At 36.4% G+C, this 27,959-nt stretch overlaps 1 protein-coding gene across 1 annotated transcript in view; it reads left to right on the forward strand.

Moving 5' to 3' along the window:
- The first annotated feature begins 8,414 nt into the window (after positions 1-8,414).
- The window catches only part of LOC122790118 (tumor necrosis factor ligand superfamily member 13B-like), a 169,901-nt gene continuing 150,356 nt past the window's right edge, over positions 8,415-27,959 (forward strand). Inside the window, exon 1 of the mRNA XM_044057692.1 lies at positions 8,415-8,728. Coding sequence (XP_043913627.1) covers positions 8,501-8,728 — 228 coding nt within the window. The 5' untranslated portion in view covers positions 8,415-8,500. The remainder of the gene's footprint in view (positions 8,729-27,959) is intronic.

The raw sequence follows: 27,959 nt of genomic DNA on the forward strand, positions 1-27,959 counted from the left end.
GAATGCTGTTTTTTAAAGATAATAACTGTAGTATTACAGATGTTTTATAAAAGGCAGCAAAGCCAGTTTAAAGAGTAATGGAATGCAGTTTTCAACATGGGTTAGGTATGTTGTTGCTGTAATTACTTTTGAGAATCCTGGTTGCTTGTTACCTTTAGAAGAATGGATGTTTGATTTCAGAGGTATATAACTTCAGGAATTCCATAAAAGCACTCTTGCTCTGTTACCACAGTCCTGCAGTTATTTCTAAACAATGAGACAACACTTTCTTAATTTCATTGTTTTGTTACCAAAATCACCAAAAAGGGACTCTAAGTAAGTAAAGGAGGGAGAAGAATTGTATAATGCTGCTGTAAATCTTCTCTCCGAAAATGTAAATTTTACTTTTTGTATATCAAAAAAATGTCTTGCACTTTAGGAAAAAGAATTTCTAGTTCCACACCTGAAGAAAACAGCAGAAAACATCATGTTGCTATGACTTTTTACCCACGGATTCTTTTGAGATAATCCACTACAAGATTTCTTTTATATGTTTAATTCTTCCACATATTAATACATTTAAGATTCTGAAAACCTTCATACATCTTTTCATTTCTTACATAAAAATATTGTTAGTGTTAAAACAGGCAGAGTGAATTATTTACTAAAAAATCTGAATCTGCATTTGAAGTACTTTACTTACATTTTGCCTTGTGGCAAAATATTTCATTAGTGAGGGCCAAAAGATGTGAAAGTTTGTATTTCCAACATGGTTTGGTTTTTGCTTAGTTTGGCGCAAAATAAAAGATGGAAAATGTACTGTGATGGATTAAAATACAATAAAACAAAACAAAAAATAACTTTAAAAATCGATAACTTTTTATCATATGATCCAGATGGTATTCACCAGGAGGAATCTGACCTACTGTTTGATGGACCAGGTAATTGTGTAAAGCAGATCATTACTATGCAGATCTACTTTGCATTGGGAAAGCAAAACTTAATTTTAATCTGTTTGAGAAGCACTATACAGAGGATATGACTGTTGTTGTGAAATCACTGGTGAAGGGTACATGTGTGAGAACTACTTACAGTATAACACTGTGCCAGGTCATATCACACTGAGTTTGATAATCCTAATACATCGAAAGCATAATTTCAGACTTTCTTGTCAGTGAAGACAGCAAGGGCAGTCGACTGAAAACATTCCAGGTTATTGTTCAGATAGTGTAGATATTCAAAATATAATATTACATTTAATCTTGTTTCATTATTTCCTGTATTTATGCTTTATAAATAATCACAAGTTATCCTTCAAACGTCATCATGTTAAAAGCAAGTTTGCTATCAAAAAATCAGCAGCATGTCTGACACAAGAGTTCTTGCCCTTGTGCATATATGTTATAGAATGAATTTTTGCCAGTGAAAATGATCATTGCAAAACATATTGAAAAATCTCACAGACAATAACAATTAAAAAAAAACTCAAGAAAGTGACTCTAAATGTAAACTAAAGCATTAAATTTGTGTTCACAAAAAGACATAAAATAAATTGCTTTTACTTCAATTTGCACATGATGAAGTGCTCCTCAATAAAACAAATGGCACCTATATATCTATCTATAATATATATGTACGATGCACACACATCTACATATATATATATATATATATATATATATATATATATATATATATGTGTGTTTGTGTGTGTGTGTGTGTGTGCGTGTGTATAAATATATATATATATATATATATATATATATATATATATATATATATATATATATATATATATATATATATATATATATATATATGTATATATATAAATATCTGTCTTCTTACAGAGACACACACACACACACACACACACACACACACACACACACACACACACACACACAGATATGTGTTTTCAACCATAGATCAAATTTCACTCACATTAACCTATGTATTGTTGACCCACTTTGGTCAACATATACCAATCACTGACAGATGTGCGAAATCAACAGCCACTGAGGTAGGGATATATGTCCTTTCCATGGGGATTTTGTGATCATGGAATTCGTATATATAATTAGTAGGGGTGTTGGAGGTGCAGGTGGCCATATTTCCCTGCAAAAAACACTTTGTTTTCTTTTGAATGTTCTGAGGATTATCATTGGAGCACGCACAGTAGCATTTCAAAGTGCTTTTGTCAATGTAAGACTGTTAGTGTTAAGCATGTCAACCTCTATGGACCAACAATTGATACAATTAAATGTAGCGCCATCTATCTATATATATATATATATATATATATATATATATATATATATATATATACACACACACACACACATATATATATATATATATATATATATATATATATATATATATATAAAAACATAATAAAAAATAATGGCAAAATAGTTTACTCGCTATTCTTAGATATGTCAAAGGCTTTTGACACTGTCTCATATGAAAAAACTGCCTGAAAAACTATAGTGTATAAGACTCTTGCACTCTAGCCTCGAAAGGTTCAACAATTGCTAAGTAACACCAAGACCCTGGACCTATGCCGAAAAGTAGTTCTACACCAAGTCAGACTGCCCCAGTCAGCAAACAAAAATAAAACAAATAAAATAAAAAAATAAATATTACCATATTCCATTTGATGATTTGACCATTTACTCATTTCAATTGACTGAAAATAATTTGACTCAATTACAGTTGACAGAAAACATTCTGCACAACAAATATGCCACAAAAACAATTATTGTAGAGGGCCAATCCCCTTCTGCACCCCTAAGTGGGGGTTTTCAGTTCCACACCACTTTCATTTTACACACACACACACACACACACACACACACACACACACACACACACCACATATATATATATATATATATATATATATATATATATATATATATATATATATATATATATATATTGACTTAGTGGTTGTACTACGATGGAGGAAAGTAAAAAAAATGCCACATGCAGTGAGTCAATGCCGGCGCACATAAACATCTACAGAACATGTGTTATATAATATGAAAGTAGCCACTGCCAATCTAAATATATTCGTCTAGACTCACTTCCCATATAACTCATGTGATTAGAAACATCATCATCAGATGCTATATACTGACTTGAGAACTATTCAATCAATTGTGATTCAGTCAAATGAGCATTCAACCAAATGACATAGATGTGTGTGTGTGTGTGTGTTTTATATATATATATATATATATATATATATATATATATATAAGGTATAATAGTTTTAGCATTGTGGGTGCACATTATGTATGGTCTGTGTGCCCTTTTGCCTTGTGTAGTGGTACTGTTAGGGTAAGAGTTAGGGCAGGGACAGGATAAGGATTAGTATTGTTAGATTTTAAATTTTTCTTTCTTTTATTTATTTATTTTGATCTCAAAAGTAGACTGATTGCCTTTGTCTTATGATGAGTTTAATGTAAGGTGGAGGTGGATTGTACTTTTTGCTGTTTTGAATGTTTCGGATTTCCATGTATGCTATCTTCTGTACCCTGAAGAAGATGTGGGGGAGAATGTCAACTCGTTGATTGTTAATATTTCGTCATATTGTTTGAATCAAGAAGAGTGTAATGTGCTGTGTAAGGGTTTGACTTTTATTCCATCGCAGAATAGTAGGTTAACTGATACGATATTGGATTTGAAGTTATTTTGTAGGAATTTGATGTTGCGTTTTCAATATGGTGACAATTCTGTGGCTAATAACAGTAACCCTGATTCAAAGTTTGTTTCGGGATTCAAGCCACTGAGTACGTATGTACCAGCTAATCATCCTCTAGTTGAGGCTTATTGTAAGCTTACAGAAGATAGCATACTTGATTATTATAATGAGCGTGCAAGGAAGTATCGACCTGGAAGGAGGTTTAACCTTACACTTGGAGAGAGACAAGCCTTGAAGCAACTTAAGGCGAACAATGATATCAGCATTCGACCTGCTGATAAGGGGGGTTCAGTTGTTGTCATGGACAGCAAGCTTTATGATAAGAGTATGAAGGTGATGCTCAGTGAAGCTAATTTCTACCAAAAAATAGGTGTCATTGAGGTTCATGCCGTGTTGAAGGTTGTTAGACAATCAGTACAGGAAATTTTTGATGTTGGTATGATTTCAGAGGAGACCTTTAGGTTTCTTAATGTGCAAGATCCTTTGATTCCTGTTATTCAAGGACACCCTAAGATCCACAAACAGTTAATAGATCCCCCGATGCATCCGATCGTATCTGGAGGTGGTTGGGTTACAGAACCCTTATCTATTTTTATAGAGAAACATTTGAGACCTATTTTAAATTTAAATAGAATGGTTTTACAGGATTCCAAACAGTTTCTTGTAGATTTGTGTGAGTCTACACAGAGTGTTGAGGACATAGAGAATTTGGTTTTTGTAACGATGGATATTCAGTCCCTCTTTACAATGATTCCTAATGACTTGGGGCTTTGTTATGTATATGATTACTTGAAGTCACATAGTGAGTATGATTTGGTTAAGATTAAATTGGTTGGTTTTTTATTGAAAATTGTGCTGTAGAACAATGTTTTCATGTTCAAGGAAGATTTCTTTGTCCAGAAACATGGCGTAGCTATGGGCACGTCCTGTACAAATAGCTATGCCAATATGTTTCTAGCACAGTGGGAGAATGCAGTCTTGTTTAAGCTAGAGAGTTTTGTTTGCAATGTTGTTTTCTATCGGTGTTTTGTCAATGATGTCTTTCTTCTTTGGAGAGGAAGTGTTGCTGATTTACAAATGTTTTTTTCACAGATTAATAGCTTATGTGATTGCTTGACTTTTACTATGGCACATTCTAGTGAGAGGATTGAGTTTTTGGAGTTGTTTATTGAGAAACTACCAGACGCCCTGATCAATACTCGAGTGTATAGGAAGAGGTGTGCTCGTAATACCTTGATAACTAGAAGTAGTATGCATTCTAACCACGTATTTCATAATTTGATACGTGGTCAAGGCATTAGAGCATCCAGGCTCAATCCTACCAGTATACGTTTTCAAACTGAGATTGAGTCCTTGCAACAGAGACTTGTAGGTAGAGGCTATTCAGTCAGTGAGATTCTAACTAATTGGTCTGATTTGGATATCCTCAGGGAAGGGACAGCAGCTCCGTATTATGGACCTAAAACTTTGGTAACGAGTGAATCTTCACCATCTGCTGCTAGACAATTTGAACATGTCAGAATCCCATTGTTTTTCACAAGAGATCAACGATCTCTATGTGATATTTTTAGACAACACTGGTCCATTCTACAGGTAGATTCTGAGCTGGGTGAAATAGTTGGTCCCAGTCCAAGGTTTGTCTTTAGGAATAAGAGGAATTTGAAGAGAATTCTTTGTAGTGAGAGGTCCCAGGATAATGTTTTTGTCAGAATAGGCACGACTTTGCCTTGTGGGAGCTGAAATTTTTGTTGTTATATTGATACTTCTGAGAAATTTGATCATCCAGATTTAAAGAGAGGTTTTTCTTTTCATGTGAATGCGGACTGTAAATCGTGCAATGTTGTTTATTTAGCCCAATGTGTCATCTGTAATTCCTTCTACGTGGGCAAGACGAATTGTTGCCTACGTGATAGAATCAGGGAACATGTTTATAGTATCAGGAAGGGGATTGTTACTAATGCCCTCTCGAAACATGTCAGTGAGCATGGTGATTCACATTATTTCAACTTTAGAGTTATTGACATTATTTCCCCTAGTCCACGTATGGGGGATTTACGTAACCATACAGAGTTTAAAGAGAATAATTGGATGGTCATTTTGAGAGCTGATAGAGGCTCTGGGCTTAAAGAAAGAGCATCCATTAAGCCATAGTTGAAGAAATGGAGGGTACCAAAATAACAATTGTAAGATTTTTTAAGATAGATTTTTTATTTTACTCAGATATTTATTATTTATTATATGTGTATTGTTGTGTTTATTTTTATATATGTATGAATATGTGATGTTTTAATGTGGTTTGATAAATTTTTTTGTTATTTATTTTTACGTGATTTGAAGCTCTGTTGTACTTTAGTTTGTGATGTCTCCTTAAGAAGTTGAGCTGGACTCAATTAAGTATGTAATGTAATTGGTTGGTTTGAAATTTTTTATAGGATATAACAGACCATTGTTTTTATGTGTATAGGTCTGATGAAGCATTTTTTATGAAAGCGCTTACCTCTATTATGTTTATAAACGGTTCATAGTTAGATTGTGTATGCTGCCGTGTTCGGTCTATCACCTGCTTGTTGGTTTGCTGATTATCGTTTTTTACTGGTCTGATCGAGCGTTTATTCTGTGGATCTTTGTTATACATTTTCTTTTTTACAATTTACTAACAAATTATGCCTATGTGAACAGGAAAAAAATTCCTAAATGGAAACTCGGAGGAAATGCTCCAAAGGATTTCACAAACATAATGCCTGCAATCTGAACAAACATTAGAATATTAGAAATGCGAAGCAAATAGCTAAAAGAAATATGGGAATAAAATAAGTTCCATGGAAAATGCATTCTGTCCCAACTGGTGGATTCCTTGTTGATTAGCTGTGCTACCTTCTTTGATTAGTGATCTTCTGGTATGCAGTTTTCGCAATAAGCTATTGGTATCTGCTTTTCCTAAAGTTATGTGCTTTTCTGTAGCACATTCACTTACTGATTTAGCCCTTTTTGCATCTCTTCCTTCTTTTTTTGTGAGTCATTTTCTAGTGTTTGCATGTGACGTGTTTCTTTCCTCTCGCTTTTTAAGTCTTAAAATAATTACATTTCTATTTCTGTCTTCCTTGAACTTGGTGACTAACAAGAACATGTTGTCTTCTCAAAACTTTAACTTCCCTTTTTTGTCTAATTTGTTTCTCCTTAAAGTGTCTCTCTTCGTATATGTCCATCTTCCAGATGATAAAAGTTGTGTTGTTTCAAACAAAATAAATCAGAATCTCTCCTTTTTATGCATGCTGAAGCATTACATTTATTTGTACATTGCTCAAAGGGCCTTGAACTATAGCTCATTTTGCAGAATGAATTCCCTCAGTTCATTCATCCAGCTCTCTGTACATGCATGCAGATAGTTGTATGCTGCTGACTTCTAGCTCCTTTGTCAGTTACCCTTCTTTCTATACAAAAAAACATTTTGTGCTCAGGAATGATTTACATGAAATCCTATTTCCTTTTTTGATTAATATTTTAGTTTGGTTAGTGAGGGAACCCTATTAATATAGCCAATTTTAAGAAGCATTTGCATTCAGTCATAACTCACAGGATCATATTAGGATATACAAGGCAATCAATCCAGTGGCCAAAGTGCTTTGTCAAATACCCACCCCTCAGTCTTTACCACCTTTTTTCACGGAGGATGATACTTGTAAGCCCTAGTATAAATTAAATGGTATCCATTCAGTCATCCAAGTCACATTTGGAGGAAAACAGAGTCACATTGTTTAACTTACAAAGGAAATCTAGTAGAAAGCATAGGAATACTCTTGGAGATGAACCTGTGTCTCTTTCCTGTTCTATTTATTTTCTGATGTAGGTAAGATTGTTGGTTGTTAACTGCACTATACAACTTACTGGGAATAAGAAGATTAAGAATAGTAAGATCAATAACAGCACAGTAAGAGAGAAACAAACATTGCCTCAGGGCTCTATAAGATACAGAGTATAGGGTCAAGGCTTTCAGTGTCTCCTGGGAACTAAGATTCTTAACATCAGAGATCCTTCAGGTTAGGAACTTCTGGTGCATTTCAGGCTTCTGACTTGTCTACCGAGCTGTGTGTCAAAGGATCTCCTATGTACTATAATGGGTCTGACCTGGCTGAATATAGGGAAAATGATCACGTCCTTGTATTTGAAAGATATGCCTTTGGCAATTAATTGCAAAATATAAAATGATTTACTGACTACTGTAACCAGATGGTGCTCAAAGGAGACGGAACTGTCTAGCCATGGGTTCAGATCTATTATGCTTGATAATGCAGTGTTGTCAGTACTGAATGCAGCATTATATTTACACTTGCCATTTGGTTTTCTATTGCATTTGTTAACATTTCATACTACACTGACTATATGAGTGGAAGGCTACACTTCAGTGCACATTAATGTTTATTTCTTGTACTCTATTTTTAGTACAAATATTTTTGTTTTCTTTGTAGTTTGCTGCTATGTGTACATTTACTTACACATCATACAGTTCACTGCACTTGACTCCTTTTTCACTGTCATACTTTTTCATTTATGAAGTTGTATACGTTATTTTTGCTTTTACAGTCTGTGATGACTCTACTAAAGTGAAGCATGGTTTATCAACTGTTACATCTCAACTCTTCTAAAGTCAGTAGCCTGGCACACAGCTTGAGTTTTGTTTCCTCTCTGTGAGTTCAAGTTCCCCGTAGAGTATCTGCTGTAAAGTTAAAAAAATGATGGTAATGTGGATTTCCTGTAACAGTCGTTAATTCTGAAACTGACAAATCTTCAGTAGAAGTCAAGATCAAAGCAATGAAGGCATGTCTTTTAGACCCCAAGTTGCTGATCTGGATATTTCTGTTCCAAGCATTCCTGCTTCTGACAGTTTTAGGCAGCATCTGTCTTTCTCTGGTTCTGTTCCAGCAAGCGGATAGTTTAATGCTAGAATTTAGCAAGTTCAGTGAGAAACTGGAGAAGTGTGACAGACAAGTGTGTTCTTTACATATACTAAAGATGGGTAAAGCTTCTGAGGAAAAATCTGTAAGTATGTTTCAAGTTTTCTTAAGGTGTGTGTGTGTGTGTGTGTGTGTGTGTGTGTGTGCGTGTGTGTGTGTGTGTGTGTGTGTTTGTACGTGTGTCTGTGTGCGTGTGTGCGTGTGTGCGTGTGTGCGTGTGTGTGTGTGTGTGTGTGTGTGTGTGTGTGTGTGTGTGTGTGTGTGTGCTGAGCATGCTCATTTTCTTCCAGTCAGATGCTGGATTCCATCCGCCATCAGCAAAGGAGTAAGGGATTCTCCAAAACTTGAAGAATGTTAATAATGAGTGGTAGAAGGGGTGTAAGGGACCCTTTTAAAGCAATACCATTAAAGTAATGTTGTCACCTAATGTGATTATCTCACCCAGCTTGTCCATATGTTGATACTATATGAGGAAGAATGTTACTTTAGCTGTTGTTATTACTGCTATGTTACCTTCATAGAAAAACATTTTAACTTAATTTATTTAATATGTACATGCTGGGATTGGCCAAGGATGTTCTTAGCCAAGGGTGGATAAGTGCATACTTTGAAGAAAGGCATTCTTGAGAGGTAAAAGGAACACAATGATGGACTTATGAACTAATTTCTAGCAGTTAGAGAGAAGATTAAGGTTACAAGGTGTTTATAAGTTGTTAATAAACTGCTTTCTATAGTCCAGGGTTTGAGTCTATTTGCATACTTTATGACTCTGTGTAATTACCATAACAAAAAAGTGCTTTCAAGCAAATTTTAAATTGGGCTAGGCTCCTCAATGGACTTGTGGGCTGCATGTATAGTAATGACCTATGAACCCATAATGGACCTGCCTTCTTCTCAAGAAGCAGTGCCAAAAACAGAGACTGGAATTGTGGGATAGATGAGGTCACTGCCACAAACAAACATTTCTACTGTAGCAAGGCTGCAGGAGTTGGTCACAAATGCTGATGGCACAGGGCAATGTTGGGCTGTCATATATAACATGTATTTTCAATGTTGCATGGAAGGCTGAGACACTACCTTTGGACTGGTTGACTGCAGTAGTAATCCCAATTTTCAAAAAGGGGTTCAGGAAGGTGTATTCCAGTTGTCAAAATATCATGCTCCTTGGGCTTCCCAGAAATCATACGGCAGGGTGCTGGAAAGGAGACTGCATGCAAAGCTGAACCCCTGGTGCAGGATAGCAGTGCAGATTGTGTCCCAGCCATGAAACTATGGATCAAGTTAGTGATTTTTACACAGATATTGGCTAGGGTCATGGGAGATTATATGTGTGGTTTCCAGGTGTTTTTTTTTCAGTTTGGACAATGTATATAACCATGTACCCTGAAGTTTTGTAAGACATACTACAGTAGTGCAGTATCTCAGGACTACTGCCACATGTGCCCCTGAAATAAGGAGTATGAGCTGTGTATATATTCTCAACAATAATATGGTATTTTTCAAGATAGATGTAGGACTCCACCAGAGATCTTTTTTTTGTATCCCTTCCTGTTTAAGATTTCCATGTATAGGATATCATAGCACAACCAAGGTAGACAGCATTCAGTCTGACGATGTGAGGGTTGCATATTTGTTACTTGTAAATGATGTTGAACTCTTAGCCTCAAGAGACTGTGATTTCCAGCATGCACTGATGTAAATCACTGCTTAGTGTGAAGTTACTATAATGAAAATCAGTACCTCAAAGGCAGAGATGATGCATCTCCTCTGAAAAAGAGTGAATTGCTTTCTGCAAGTGAGTGGATAAACACAAAGTTCAGGCCTTGTTTACAAGTGAAGGTAGAAAGGATTGATAGACTGATGTGTGGAGAGGTGTAGTGACATCAGGAGTAGAGGAAGTGAATAAAACGTGCTGGTCATGTGAGAAATGAGTCACATGACATGGTTCTGTGCATAAAATGTGATGATGACATGAAAAATGAGACACAGGACATGACTCTCAGCATTTAAAATGTGCTAGTCATGTGACAACTGTGTCAAAGGACATGGCTGTCAGTGTATAAAATCGGCTGGTCATGTAAGAACTGAGTCACAGGACACAGCTCTCAGTGTATAAAATGTGCTGGACATGTGAGAACTGAGTCAAAGGACATGGCTCTCAGTGTTTAAAATGTGCTGGTCATGTGAGAACTGAGTCACGGGATATGGTTCTCAGTGTATAAAATGCACTGGTCATGTGAGAACTGAGCCATAGGACATGGTTTTCAGTGTATAAAATGTGCTGTTGACATGGAAACTGAGTCACAGGACATGACTGTCAGCATTTAAAATGTGCTAGTCACATGAGAACTGAGTCATAGGACACAGCTCTCAATGTATAAAACATGTTGGTGATGTGAGAAATGTGTCACAGAACATATCTCTCAGTGTCTGAAATGTGTTGGTGACATTAGACCTGAGTCACAGGGCATGGCTATCAGGGTATAAAATATGCTGGTCACATAAGAACTGAGTTACAGACAGCTCTCAGTGTATAAAATGTGCTGATCACATAAGAACTGAGTCACAGGACATGGCTGTCAGTGTTTGAGATGTGTTGGTGATGTGAGAACTGTTTTTTAACTTCCAGATAACTAAGTTAAGGGCCTAGCCCTATACAAAGGATTCAAATATATACAGAAACTATCTGCTAAGAGTTCCTCATTACATGCTACCACTTGACATCCCAAACATATGGTAAACAATACCCTCCTTTCTGAGAAGAATGCAATCAAAATGTATATGAGTTTTCATTTCCAAGACAATGGATATTCTCTGGCTAATATTCAAGACCCCATAGAAACAGTTCATAATATGTTTAGGTCCGATCTCTTAATATATCATGAGACATGTAAAACCAATGATGTAATTGGACAAAAACGGGATGTCATGACATATAGTACCCATTTCTTTGAAATCAGATCTGTCATAGAGAAACACTGGCACATTTTCAGCAATAATGGTATTTGTCTCAGTGCTTTTATTTTGAAGAGCTCATAACCTGGGTTAGATGTTACGGAATCATAAACGTCAGGTAACAACTGAATGTACCTCTTTGATTACTGGATTTCATCCTTGTGGTCATTGTACATATTGAAGGTAGGTGATTCAGACATCTATTTTCTTCTTCTCAAAATCTCCAAAAAATATTTTTGATATACATTTTGCTTCTTATGATAAGGAAGCTGTTATTTATTTAGTTATATGTCTACAGAATGCCTCTTATGTGGACACGGAAACTAGTACTTTCCAATACAAAGTTGTGAACATTTGAGTGACATGCAAAGTCACAAAAAATATATTGCTCTATATATACACTGTTTAATTCATTCAGTTGTTAGGTTATCCTTTACAGGCATTGGTAGGCTAAATAAAAATGTTGGATGGAAGAAAAAAAATTATACCTAAAAGAGAAAAAAATGTTTGCTTATTTGGGAGCTTTAATGCATCATGGTTTAAATGTTACCTTAGTTTTGCATTAACTTTTTATGGGTGTTTATTTCTGATTGGTCAGTTTGTATCATGTGATAGTTTTAATTAATTATTTATTTACTTTCTTTCTTTTGTTTACAGACTTGTAACTGACTGAAGATGCATAAAGTGAAACTGTTATCTATGTGATTGTGTTGACTTAAAATTAATTTATTTATATAATTATGACTTCAAAGTGCTTGACTTGTTTTTGTTGTTTTCTAATTTCTTTTCCATGTATCAGTTTGGTCTGGTTTGAATTCTATCCACCTCTTTGAGTTTTGCTGTTGGATATCACATAATTTCAATAACAATTAATATAGTAAGAGGTGAGTATCACTGTAAAATCGTAGCCAGTAAGTCATAAACAGTTTATGAGCTTGGAATGGCTGCAGTAATAAGAAATATGTAAACTTCTTGAAGGCACGATGCCAGGGTAATCCTATGGGCTAGGCTTGTAAAGGCTCCAGGGTCATTAGCCTAGTACACACCTATGAACCTATGAAAGTACCAGTGGTCTCATAAGTCTGAGTGGCAAACTTCTATAGCTACTATGTCTTAACTGACTTTCCTGAATGCAGGAAAAAGTGGCTTTACCAGCTACCATTTTTATATTTCTTTTTGTTTTTAATAAATGATTTCTGTGATATGTCATGTGTTCACTACCCCCTTCATCTGATTTTCTGGTCTATAGTGGCCCCTCTCATTTCTGCCCATGGAATATCAAACGTATCGATACATTCTGCCTTCATATACTACCAGTAAAGTAACTGTAGGGTGTACACAAGGGACTGACATATCTTCCTTTATCTTGCTTGCATGACTGCATACAAGGGTGTCAAGGTGATGCACATGCTCCCCTGCATGCTGTTCTAATGTACCTGTCACTACCCCACCTGTTGACTGACAACAGGATATGGGTGGCCTTCTGGGTTCTACCAAGAGACTCCTACATTCAGGTATCTACTGAAACCTCTCAGTGAAGTAGGTAAAAACTGACCCTGTATCTCATCAGTCAGAAAACACACAGAGTAAGCTTAGGCAAGCTTCTAATGGCCATTCCCAAACTCTGGACATTACTGCATGGCCGGATACTATGTCTATTGTTTCACCAGCTTTGGATTATTGTATTTCTATCATTGAAGGTCATACTTTTTTCATTTCATTCCACTTTTACCACTAACAAGGAGGGGTTTCATATATTTTATGTCACTTTGATATATTTGATAAGTTTACTTAAATTTTTTCAGAAAATCCAGCCCTAGCTTTCTGGTGTAGAGGGAAGAAGCTCTGAATACAATCCAAAATACCCAAGTCTGACTAGTGTCATGGGAGCTGAAATGCCATGTTAGGGAGGATGGGAGTGAGTCGTCATTACTGGCTTGTCCATATTGGGTGAAGAGAGATGGCTCTGTCTCACCACTTGGGTAACACATACAAGGGTAGAACTAGGCATACCTAGTGTACTCAAATGAGTTCATTTTTTAAGGAGCATCTCTTGAAAATGTTAACACTAAAAATCACAGAATGTTTAGAACTACATAAATAAATGTTCATAGTATAGAGGTATACAAAGAATCTTTATGTGAAAGAAAAACACCTCTAAAATAGCTTTTTATGCATACAAATGGTAACAGTTGAAAACAAAGTGTTCCTTTCCTGCTTATCTGCGGGTAACATTTTGAGGGTTGAGTACATTTTTAAAATGATAGGTGGGTGGGTAGGGGCAGCAACATTAGGTTTGAGTACAAAATAACTTTTTCTGTCTAGGCCCCTGAACACATACAGGGAGCACTAGGAAATACACATGCAGACCACAGGCTTGCTGAGCACACACTTATGCAAGTGCACTGTCTGAGGAAGTCACAATTTCTACAGCAAAATTACTTAAGTGGACTGGCCTACTCCTTACAATCCAGTATGCACCACAGGGGAAAAGAACAGATTAATTGGGCAACCCAGGCAGGAACATATGGGTCATATAGGATTCTCACCTAGTCCACAGATACCTGGCTTTCACCGTCAATAGAATGAATGAGGTAGTGCAACCCATATAGACATTTTGACACTATAACTACCATTTCTGAAACTCATTTAAGAAAATTTGTTCCTAAAGAACAATTATTTATTTATTTATATTTGTTGACCGGGAGTGTCCGATTGGACGTAGGTCCATTTTCAGCAGATGCTCAGGGAGAAAAGCTCCACAGTTAAAATAAACAGACCGTAGTTACATTGGATTACATAGCGATTAACAATTTACATAGCAATTACTTACAACATATTTACAGATGAAGAACATAGTACATCAGTAGACAACTAGAATCTTTATCTCTGAAGTACATAACAGACATTAACAAATGTTATAATAAGAAGTTCCTGCTGTATAAAAAGTACTAGGCTTATGAGCATCTGAGCTTGCTATAATCAAGGTAGTTAGTGGAGTGGAAAGAAAGGTAGTGGTTGGATGGGGTGGGTGATATTAGAGTGGGAGTTGCAAGGGCATAGCCAGCATGTTTTTAGGTGCGCTTTTAGTAAAGTTTTGAAGTGGGTGCATGATGGTATGGAGGTAATTATGGGTGGGACGGTGTTCCCTAATTTGGCTATGGTGCAGAGTTATTGGCTTTAGTGATCTGCAAGTGAATTTTGTTGCCGGATCTTAGTGGTCTGGTGGTGCGATAGGGTTGGAGTAGATTCTGGAGGGATAGGACCTTTAGTGGATGGTTTACTAGTTTGTGGGCGAGTGAGAGTTGATACCATTGAAGGAGGTGAGGGAGTTCAAGCCAGCCCAGTTCAGCAAGTGAGAGACAGTGGTGACTATGGTAGGATGCCCCTGTGGCAAATTTGGCGATTTTGTTGTAGCAGGTCTCTAGATTGTTTAGATCGCATTGCCTTAGGTTGGTATATATTAGAGAGGCATAAAGTAGGGTGGAGATAAGGTGGGAATTTGCTACTGAAATCTTTGCTGCTTTGGTGAGAAGTTGCTTATTTCTGTATAATACTCCTAGTTTTTTGTGGACTTTTTATGGTCATGGATATGTGAATGTCAAATTTTAGTTTATTGTCTATTTCCACTCCTAGCAATTTGGTGTGTTCAGTTATTATCATTTTTTTAAATGAAATAAACTAATCTACATCACATGCTTTACCAATTATAGATATCTGAATCCAGAGTACTGGATACAGAACTTATCTGAGCTATTTAACACCTATAGAATTGATTCCTCTAGTAGAAGCATTATAATCCTTCTTCTTTTATATGACAAGATGTCATCTGTCTTGGAAAATGAATCAACAATATCACCTAATTTTAAGATAAAAGGGAAAGCATTTTCAGAAATAAAATAAATTCACTATTTAGGTAATTACACTGGACATTACTTTTTGTACAGTATTGTTTGTCACATGGATGTACTTTTCAGTGAATGCCAACATATCAAGCCCATTCTATTGAGCAGAATCAAAATATCAAGCCCATTCTAGTGAAATGGTTTGAATCCACAGTGATTTTAGATTATCTGAAGGTTATACAACCATGAGGTGTAACAGATTACATTAGTTAAATGAGTGAATGGGGCAGGCTTGTCTCATTTCCTGAAAAGGATTTGTCATGTCAACATCTGATAAAAGGCAATTGTAACATGCTATATTCAAAATATCTCCATGCAGAAGACATGCAGCAGTTACACTAAGCATGCAGAGTCTAAGTTAGTTGGCATTAAACCATTAGATACAAACCTATATTACACTGTTTATCACACAATGGTATCCCTGTACTGTTTTCTAGCTGAGGATAATGACTTGGCATTTCTGTCTTCCTCTGCATCATTTGAAAAGACTTGAAACAGATTGCTAATATGGGTCCTGAGTAATCTATACATCTTGAGTAAGATAACACAAATGGTCAGCACAAGAGAAGAATCCAACCTTTTATTTAAACATAAGGCAGACCGGTTTCGGCCCTGAAGACCTTTATCAATGCAGAAAGACAAATCCATGTAATGAAACACCCTTGTACAATATTTGTTGTGGGCGTGTTCCTTGCATTGGAATTGCTTAATTATCTTTTTGCTCTGATTGGTGGAACAAATGAGGACTTTATTTAAAAAGGGTGTTTCATTACATGGATTTGTCTTTCTGCATTGATAAAGGTCTTCACGGCTGAAACCTGCCTGCCTTATGTTTAAATAAAAGGTTGGATTCTTCTCTTGTGCTGGCCGTTTGTGTTCTCTTACTGGGGATATTTTTGGCATTTGCACCTGCCGTCCATGCGTTGCTCTCTTTGGATTGTTATAATCTATACATCTTCCCATACTGTTATCCCTTTGAATAATAAACAAAAATAATTTATAGTAAATTCTCTATTTAACATCCAAGACATTTCATCATTTACTGTAAGTCACTATGAAGTGAAAGTACTATTCAACATATTTTTCAGGAATACCTAAGAAAGGTGAAAAACAGCTATATTTGCAATAATTATGTTTTGCATTTCAGGTTTTGTTCTTTTAGACTTGATATCATTCTTAAATCTGTTTCATTAAGGATTTTATTAAAAGGTTCAGTTTCTACTGGAAGCCATTTAATGTATACTAAACTTTCCTTTAATGAATAACAGTTTTTAAGTCCCTTCCCATGGACTTGCTACTTATTCCTTATAAACAAGCTCTTTCTCTAATACAGTGCTACATCTTGTGCAAAACTGTCTAATCTGAGTAGGCTAGTGCGATTAGTACTGGACATCATAAGGGAATGATATATGCAACATATTTATATATATATATATATATATATATATATATATATATATATATATATATATATATATATATATATATACATGCACACACACACACACACACACACACACACACACACACACACACACACACACATACATATACAAGGAGATACTATATATATATATATATATATATATATATATATATACATACACACACACACACACACACACACAGACATATACAAGGAGATACTATATAAATATATATATATATATATATATATATATATATATATATATATATATATATATATATATATATATATATATATATATATTCACACACACACACACACACACACACACACACACACACACATACATATACAAGGAGATACTATAATATATATATATATATATATATATATATATATATATATATATACACACACACACACACACACACACACACACACATACATATACAAGGAGATACTATATAAATATATATATATATATATATATATATATATATATTGTATTTGCTACCCATCTGAGCATTAATTAATCCCTCAGTACTTAGATGCAGAAACAAGCAAAGATGACGTTGGGGTAGTCCATGTAAATTAAGCCTATGTACATCACAGTCATCCTTGCTAAAAGTAAAGTAGTGTAGAAATGAAGTCCAAAGGTACTTGTACTATCTGACTTCTGCAAAGAGTGATGCATCTGTCAGCCGCATTACACCTGTTCATTGTCATTTCCCTTACTGAGAAGACCATAACTGTACAGTTCAGTTTTACACAGCCTACTCAGTAGAACACCTACCCAGAGCTGATAAAACTGTGCATTTGGTAATTCCAATACATTCCCGGGACAGCTGGGATAAGGTCCCCTGGCATACTAATTGTGAATGTCTCTGAATTACATTATTGTTAAATCGTCTAGGTCTGTCAAACTGAGAAGAGTAAGCTGCTCAGCTACAAATGTTTATGAATGCAAATCTCTGTGCACACTCTTCATACATCTGAGGTACAAACTGAATCTCTTCATACATTTGAGGTACAAACTGAAGCTTTTGAGTTCAAGTTCAGAGATCTAATCTGTTATACCAAGAAGTGCCTCTGAAAAGCAAGTAAGTCAACCAATTAAACTGGTTTCAAATTCTTGTGAGATACTCAGTATAACAAAAAGGAGTCATACTCATACCTCTCAACTGTCCAGATTTTTGCCTTATATTTTTGGTCTGTTCCTCATAAAATTTGTGATTTTCTGGCAAATTTTCTGGATGAGCTGAGGACTGAAGTCACTTAATAACGGTATACATTTGTGTTGCAGACTTCATATCCATCAGAAAAGTGTGCAATAAGAAAAATCCTGTTATTCTAGCAACTTCCTAAGTTTATAGCAATATGTAAAATCTGTCCCTATTTTTGGGCCTTTGTCCCCCATTCTGTCATACTGCACATTTAGAGAATGATTTACAGATCAGTGCAGTCAGCATACCAGCTGTAAATCTGACAATACAGAAAAGGGTTCTAGGCAAATTATATGAAACAGTTGCAGTGACAGCCCCTAAACTCATGAAGTACCCTTGGACAATGTACATATTTGTGAAGGCCAGCCAGTTAATTTACACTATGTTGGACAGTCAGAAAGAATTCTTTACTCACAGAAATATTAATAGAGAAAGAAAAATGATGTCAGTGTCCATGCTTAATTTAATTTATTTCATTGTTAACCTGGTAAGGAAACTGATCCTTTTCTAAATCTTTTCAGCCCTTACTTCAGCCACAAAGGAAACAGTAAATACTAAGTAGCTAGATGCTTTAGAGCAGAGGATCAATCATCATGTATAATGTATAAAAAAGTGTATAATAGTTTCCTCCAGCAACCATGATGTCTCCTGTAACTATCACATCAATACACAGCATGAAAAGTGACCCAGTAGTCAGGGACCTGTGAACCTATGTAGACACTGAGCCTTGTGTCCACTATAGTAAGAAAGTCCTTTCTCATTGTGCAGCTTATCAGTAAGGGTATGGTGTCCAGGTCAAGAGATGTGATCATCCCACTGTATTTGTCAGTTGTAAGTGCAGTCATGGAATATAATGCCCCCATTGGTATATACCAGTCTAAACACTTAACACAGCTTGAATGACCACAATCCAGTCTTACTAAGAAAATCAACAACCTAAATCATAAATGCTATACCAATCATCTCAAAGTCCTGTCCTCTTCTTGGTATCTTACAGACTACTGAGGGGTGATCTCTTCTTACAGAGCTCTGACTTACAGACTCTCAATCAAGTCCATCCTTTCAGACCTATATCCAAAAGTCCACTGGTGACATAAACACCCACTCAAGAATGCTAATCTGTTCTTTTAAACAGAATGTGCTAGAGAGACGGCTGCATTCACAGGGAATCTGACTTCTTTGTGATCTTGTTCTGTCCACATAAAGCAAAGTACGTCTCCTGCTATATTCAAAAATAATCTGATCACATGGATGGCAAACTGCAGACTTACCTCTGCTGGTTTAGCACCTTTGTCTCTTATGGATAGGAGTAACATGTAAATGTTTATCCTGCCCTGGGCTATTTCTACTTAAAATACAAGGGTTAAAAACTTATTGGGACTGCAAGTTAGGCTTATAAGGATCTTCATAGACCAATAACCTAGTAAGTACATATGAACTAATGTCATTAGGAGGTGAAAGAAAACTGTAGTACCTAAAGAAGATGATTGCAAAAAGCGTATTGGGGTTATATACATTCTGCAAGAAAGTAAGCAGGGATCAAGAAGAAAGTGAGCAGTCATCACAACTGAAATTGTTATATACGAGTGTTATATACACTCTGCAAGAAAGTGAGCAGTCATCACAACTGAAATTGTTATATACGAGGGGTATATAAACTCTGCAAGAAAGCGAGCAGTCATCACAACTGAAATTGTTATATACGAGTGGTATATAAACTCTGCAAGAAAGTGAGCAGTTATCACAACTGAAATTGTTATATACAAGTGGAATATAAACTCTGCAAGAAAGTGAGCAGTCATCACAACTGAAATTGTTATGTATGAGTGGTTTATAAACTCTGCAGGAAAGTGAGCAGTCATCACAACTGAAATTGTTATATACAAGTGTTATATAAACTCTGCAAGAAAGTGAGCAGTCATCACAACTGAAATTGTTATATACAAGTGTTATATAAACTCTGCAAGAAAGTGAGTAGTCATCACAACTGAAATTGTTATATACGAGTGGTATATAAACTCTGCAAGAAAGTGAGCAGTCATCACAACTGAAATTGTTATATACGAGTGGTATATAAACTCTGCAAGAAAGTGAGCAGTCATCACAACTGAAATTGTTATATACAAGTGTTATATAAACTCTGCAAGAAAGTCAGCAGTCATCACAACTGAAATTGTTATATACAAGTGGAATATAAACTCTGCAAGAAAGTGAGCAGTCATCACAACTGAAATTGTTATATACGAGTGGTATATAAACTCTGCAAGAAAGTGAGCAGTCATCACAACTGAAATTGTTATGTATGAGTGGTTTATAAACTCTGCAGGAAAGTGAGCAGTGATATAGAACAAAGTGAGCAGCGATCAGGACTGACATTGTTATACCTTGAAGTGAGAGACAGAGATATCTTCGACTGAACCCCCATGCTGCCCAACAGAGTGCTGATCCCTCTCAAAAGATTATTAGTAAAAGATGCACATGGCTAACAGAAACAATAATAGTGACACAAGTACACCAGTGAGATTTAAAAAGGGGAATTTCTTAAAGTATTGATAATGTTCCTCTGCTTACTGAAGATCTCTTGATTGCTGTTCTGATTTGTTTTTCTGTCACACTGTCTACCAGGACAATATCATATTATGATTTCATCTGAGGCAATACCTGTTCATATATGCTCTGACAAGAGTCCCTGTTGAGTTCAAGTGTAGAAATAAACAAAAATGCTTAGTGTTTTTTCTTCCTAAAGCTACACAAGGGCTTTGGCAAATTAAGCTTGTAAAAGAAATTTCAAAGCTTTGCCTAGTCAACACCCCTCTGAATAGATGCAGGTGTTATAAGATTGTGTTTTGGACTGTCATGAACCTCTACTGTCTTTCATAGAGCAATATAATAAATTATTTAAACTTCCTATTGCTCACTCAGCCTGATGATGATGATGATGATGATGATGATGATATCGGCACATGGAGGGGGCTTAGAGCTAGGAAAATCCTGGTGTGAGCAGCATATATGACACTGTAATACACAGGCTCTACTTCACCTTTTGCTACTTCTTTCTATTTCCCTTCCCACCCCACTGTGCAGTCCCAGCTGGGGGATAGTACTGAAATGAATGCTACCTCCCCATTCTCTCCAAGACAGCCAGAGGTGGTAACGGGACAGAAGTTCAGAGTAATTGGAGGGGGTACTCTGACAGATAAAGCTCAAGGTGCAGCACCTGAGCAAAAAAAAAAATACATGAGTCAAGACCAGAGTAGATATCCTGTTGTCTCAATCACTCCCCATGTCAAATAACATTGCCAGTTATGAATTTCTGAATAGATCAACACAGGATGCACGGTCTGAGAGAAAACAGGGGGTGTTATCATTATCAGAGGCTAACTGAGCCAGAGGAGCAAGGACCATAAAAAACCTAAAGTTTCAGCTGAGGAAGAAGGATCAGATGTATTCCAAGGTCAGCCTAATGGCCAAGCATTCTCTCTGATGATAATAAACCATCACAGCTCCAGATCAAACATTTATAAACTAAGATATGTCTCAGGATGTTCCACCTTTCTGACTGGAACAGCATTTCGCTAAGACTTACATTTGAGGGATCTAATTGTGCCACGTATTACCAATGATATTTAGATATGGCAGAACTCTGCACAAAGGGCAACATTTAAAGAGTAGAAGATTCTGCCCATTTTACATAGACAGAGCATCTGGACCTTGTCAGGTCCATGAAATGGGCTACTAGTATAGCAAAATGTGACTTGACCTATGTTTAGTAGCTGTCTAAAACCAGGAAGGCCCATACCTCCTCTCAGTCATTAGTCAAAGCCATCTTTCCATAGCATTTACCTTTACTACCCATGGGTTCATGGGTCCTTAAACCACAATGTAAGCCAAATACAGAGCCTCTTTTAAACCAGCAGCACCACACATATGGCTTAGTTATGAGCCCAGACTCCATAAGAAGATTTAGTACTCCAAAAATTGCAATAAATGAGACATTTGATCTTGCCTATAGAAGATGATGTCATCCAAGTGCACTGATTTATAACATCTGCGTGACAGCAACAGCGTATCTCTCAGTTCCTGAAACACTGCAGCTGACTCATGCTACCTAAACAGGAGTATATTGGAAGAGTTTGTCCATCACAGAAAAAGCCAGCTTCTCTATTAACATCGCTGTGAGAGACTCCTGTCCTTATCCCCTTGTTTTGTCCATGGTTATGAGGTGCTTGAGCCAGCCAAGCCTATTAGATACTTCTGGTACCTGTGGCATGTGGTAGGCATCAATACTACACTCACTGCAAAAATGATGGTGTCATCTCATTAAGACAACAGAAGAATCAGGTACTCCATTGTCTGTGGACCTCTGTTATAACCCCTGCAGCTCAGCTTTCTGTATCTTCTACCTCATCTTAATACTTCACTTGAGGAGTTCTATAAGCTTCAATTTTTTTGTCTCTCTTACAGTATCAAGGATTATTAGTTTAGTGCATCTAGTCATAGCAGGAAACACATCTCAGTTCCTGCTGCAAATACCTTTCACTTCATTTTTCTTGTAAACAGATAACATCTAGTCATACTTTTATCCCTTATTCAGAGATGAGGTTCACAATGTGTCTTAATATACAAGAAACAGTACTTTTATCTCTTATTCACTGATAGTACCCCCAATGTGTGTCATTTTGCAAGAAATAATATTTTATCCCTTCTCTGACAGACAAGGGTTGAAACTATTCACAATATATATGTGTTGCTCCTTTCAAGTGTCACACTGGAAATCTTTGTAATTTACTAGGTTTCTTTTTCTAACCCATTGTTGGGCCTATACCAAGTTTTACAGCACTAATTTTTAAAGGAACAAAATAGTCACCCAGTCCCTAGAATGAAATCCCTTAATTATTGTGTAACTATTCTAAGTGTGGACTGGAGCTTCTTGGGTCTTTATAATACCCCCTACAAAATGGGTAATGGGGAATCCAGACCCTCTTGATTTAGTGCCACATCTTTATCAGATTTCTCTTTACAAGGAACAGTGGATTATCTGACTTTCTTCGCTTAGGGTACATCTTTATTTGGAGTATCCTAAAAAGCCTTCCCTTGTATGATGCTGTAAGTGAATTTAGTACTACTTTCCTAAACATTCAAAATAGCTTTGTTCCTCCTAGAAGGAAGAGACTAAAAACAAATATGCAATTTGGCTATCTGCAAAAACTAGAATGCTAATACAGGACAGAGAAAAAAAAAACATGGAAAGAATGGGAAAAAAAACACAATATCTCAAAAATCTCAGAATGTTCTGCAGCCATACTAAAAAGTAAATAAATAAAACAAAAAGCTATGCTATAACTCTCCTAACAATAGTAAAAGGAACCCCTAAAAAATTGTGGTCAGCCATTAAAGAAATCTTTCATCTCAGCCAAGAATTCAACCCTAACTCCTGTCTCCCAATAACTCACCACTCAGAATTGCAACAGAATTATACTCATTTCAAATCCTGCCCAACAGCCACATATCATTGCATTCACTTTCTCCTTCAAACTTGATATTCCAGGTAATAGATTATAGGATAGTAATGAAAATTTCAGGGTTAAACTTGGACAGGTTGTTTTGTGTTATAAACATGCTATTTAAGTGGATGTGGAGATGTCTGATTGTATAAATAGTTGCTGAAAGAATTAACATTATACATGTGGTGGTGAATTTACTAGGGTTTGATATAGTGGCAAACTGAAACCGGGTCTATATTATATGGATGAAAGTTCGTATGAACGAACGATCTAATGAGCGAAAATGCCGGGCATCGAAATGCTTTTTCTGGGGTCGCAGTACAGTGAAGATAGAAATATTTGCCCTTTCCTCACTGTAGTGCGATCTCGGAGTTGGAATATATATTTAGCGGGGGGGGGGGGTGCAGCCCCCCACAATATAAAGTTCGATGTCCGGCACTTTCATTCATAAGAGTGTTCGTTCATATGAACTTTCGCATATATAATATAGACCCACTCAAACCATGCTCTACTTCAGTTGATGATGCTCCAAGTACCTTAAAATAACAGCCAAGAGCATTGCCTATCCTGTCTCAATCCATATTAAGTACCAACACTGGACATTTAAACTTTATTGATACTGTCAATAAAGCAAAAAAATAACAGCAAACTAGATTCCTACTTATTTCTAGACTAGTCTAAAGCCTTTAACACATTTTGTGACAGCAAACTTCTAGTTCAGATATCCTCACTAGGTCTAGCTCAGCCCACCTTTCTATGGTTTAACAGCTACTTATCTGATAGGTATCAGACAGTAAAACCATCCTCTCTCTATACTGCCAAGTCACTGTTGTACAACATCACGCTGTCCTTGATCCCCTCCTCTTTAACATTCTCACTAATATCCAACACACATCCACACAACAGGCCTAACTAATACAATATACAAATGACTCCATACTTGTATACACATCTGACAACCTGGCACATATAAAAATAAAATATGCAAAAAGATTTAACAGCCACTGAAACATGGCTTTGAAACTCACAGTTCATGCTCAAACCCTACCACCCCCCAAAAAAGAACAAGCAAACTACTTTTTCTTTCCAAATACCTTTCTCATGAGAAAAAAAAATACATATATATGTATCATCATCATCATCAGCCCCCTTTTTCCCATTTTCTATATGGGGTCGAGGTATCGTGTTAACTGTCACCATCTGTCTTGATTCAGTGCCACTTTTCTGCCTTCTTCAAAATTCATGCCTGGCTGTCACAGATCTTCTTTCATTCAATCCAGCCACCTCTTTACTAAATGTCCTTGTTTCCTTTTACCTTCTTTCTGTCTGTCCCAAATCTTTTTCACCAGATTGTCTTCTGCTTTTCTGCACATGTCTAAAGCACTGTAATCTGTTCTGTTTCATCTTTTCTGGAATTGGGGTGACTTTGTCTTCTGCTCTTATGCCCTCATTTCTTCATCTGCCCCACAGTGTGCATCCTATGACCCTTCTCAGACACTTCATTTCCATCACCTCTAGCTTCTTCATCTACACTGCCTTTACTGCCCAGACATCTGAACCATACAGTAGTACTGGTCATGCCTCTGTCTTGTACACCTTACTTTTCAACTTCTTTGGCATTCTTCTGTCACAGACTACACCTCAGACTCTATGCCAGTTGGCTGCAGCCCCTCTGATTCTAGCTTTGACCTCTTCATTCAGACTTCCCTTCTCCTCAACCACCCCTCCCAGATACTTCAAGCTATTTACCTCTTCCACTATCTTCCCTTCTATTTCAATTCTCAGCTTCTTCAGATTTCCCCATTTTGCTGCCATTACCCCTGTCTTATCTGTGCTTAGTCTCATCCCATGTGCCTTCAGTTTTTCATTCCATTCCCCTATCCTTTGCTGAGGTTCTTGCTGAGAATTTGCCTGTAATGCCATATTGTCTGTGTACACTAACTTTGTTGATCTCTCCCCTCCAACCTGTTTGCTAATATAATCCATCACCAGTATGAACAGCACTGGGCTCAGAGATGAACCCTGGTGTACACCCATTCCCACTGGAATCCCTCTGTGAAGCTGAACACTGTACTTGAGTCATTGGGTACTTGTACATAGCCTGCACTAATTCTACCAATGTTTCTGGGACTTCAAACCACCTTAGTGCTGCCTAGATCATCTTTCTTAAATATATATATAAAATCCTCTCTCTTAATAATGCAACAATTGAAGCCATTTCTCATAGCAAATTATGATGGATGATAGTAGATGATAATTTTAAATTAGATCTGCATATATACAATTGTATACAAAAAATCACCAAAAACTAGGAATACTTTACAGAGCTAAAAACTTGCTCACCAATGCAATCTAAACTATACTTAACACTACTTACCTCCTCCCCTCACTGCTTTATGGCACTCCCATCCTTACTAACCTCCAACAAAAATCAAAACCTGAATGATGCTATAACAAAATAGCTACATTTGTAGCAAATACCTCTTTCAGAACCCACCACTGTATAGCACAAAAAATTCTAAATTGGTTAGAACTACCCCCATCATCTAGTATATACACATCTTCTTACCACCTAGAAAATTATCCAGCATCCATCTGCTTGTTCAACATGAAATACCATTCTACACAACAATGTTTCAATCAGTCATTATGATCCAATGACAAAAACTCCTCTCGGTCCACAAATGTATCAAATCTGCTGGACATGGTTTATATTCATACCATGCTACTAAGGCCTAGATTTCCTTACCCATACCCATCAGGTCAATACGCTCCTCCAAAATTTTTCTGAAAGACTTCCTAGCCAAAATCTGTCTCTGCTCTTGCTCATTCCCAAAATAAACTATAACCCTAATATGAAGAAGAACCGCTTCATACCTTATACCTCCTTACTCTCCCTTCTTCTCTCACTTCCTTACATCAATCGATTTTTCTCCCCTGACTCTCTTTCTAAATATGCCATCTCTCACTTCATATTGCAATTCCCGTTTGTACTGTACAAAGTTACCTTTAATTTCTCTATAAACTGGCTATAATTTCTCTAAATATTAAACTATTGTGTTATAAATTGTACTTATTCTTAACCAATGTTTTTGCATTATGTCTAATTTGGTATAATTATTTAAACTGCAGATGTTTCTATATTACTTTTAAAAACTGTAAAATTATCGTTCTTAAAATGTTTTTATAACACTTTGGAGCTTTTCTTCCGGACCTCTACTGAAAGTGGGCATGTACCCATATGGTCTTTCCTCCTAATCAAATGTCAATAAACAAATACATTTATTTCATCAAGTAAAGTTAGGGAGAGGTCCCATGAGATATGCCTGTATTTTTTTTTAATGTAATTCTATTTCTGGTATGCTTAGTAGAGGAGGTCTGTTGAGATTGTTTGTGAAGTACACTGACATTATGAGAATTAGACACACAACCTTTCCAGTGTAGCATAGACCCTTCATTAGAAAATACTTGCCCAATAACTTTTGAATCATCATTTCTGCTTTTATATGTCCACCAAATACAAAGCTGCTTGTTAGTTTTAATACTAGCTTTCTTAATGTTTGCATTTGCAGACAATGTTTCATGATCTCATTCCTTTTATCTCGCTTACATCCCATCAGACAGCAGCACGTTATTCTGAGCTTGCCCAAGTGTGAGATCCTTCATCTGAGATACTCTGATGTTAGGTCGTTTGACCTGGAGGTATGTTAGTGCTCTAGGTCATTTCACCTGGAGGTATGTTAGTGTGGACTTTCCCTTTTTGTAGTTGAGTAGTATCTCCTCTAGAAAACTCTTATCCAACATCTATGGCCATTTCCTGTCTTCTATTAAGAGTTCTTACTGTAAGTAAGAAAAGGGAATCTGTCTTCACTCTGCCCCTCCTTACCTCCTCTACAACTATTTTACTCTAAAGAATTCCTTTGGCCATGTATTGTTGAAACAAGGAAAGCCATTCTCTAGTTTTATTACTTGTAAGATAAGGGTACAATCCTGACACAATGTGCAATGTCTCTACACTCTGTATTGAAAATAAGTTTGGCTATAATCTTTTTTTTTCTCAGATCATAAATGTCACAACCTATGTCTATAATCAAGCAGGTTTTTCTGTTAATCTGCTCACTAGATGGAGTTCTTCTACAGTCCTAACGTTTTACAGTCAAATTTTCAAAGGAAATTAGATCAAATGTCACTCAGTAGAATAAAATAGCCAAAAAAACACTTTTGGCAGTCTTTAAGGTGGCACTTTACCCCACTGTTGTTCGATCTCAGAGTTGATATAGTTAGGTTGGGCTGTGGGGCA

This window comes from Protopterus annectens, chromosome 15.part0 (genome assembly GCF_019279795.1).
Source record: "Protopterus annectens isolate FY-2018-M chromosome 15.part0, PAN1.0, whole genome shotgun sequence".
NCBI classification, from domain to species: domain Eukaryota; kingdom Metazoa; phylum Chordata; order Ceratodontiformes; family Protopteridae; genus Protopterus; species Protopterus annectens.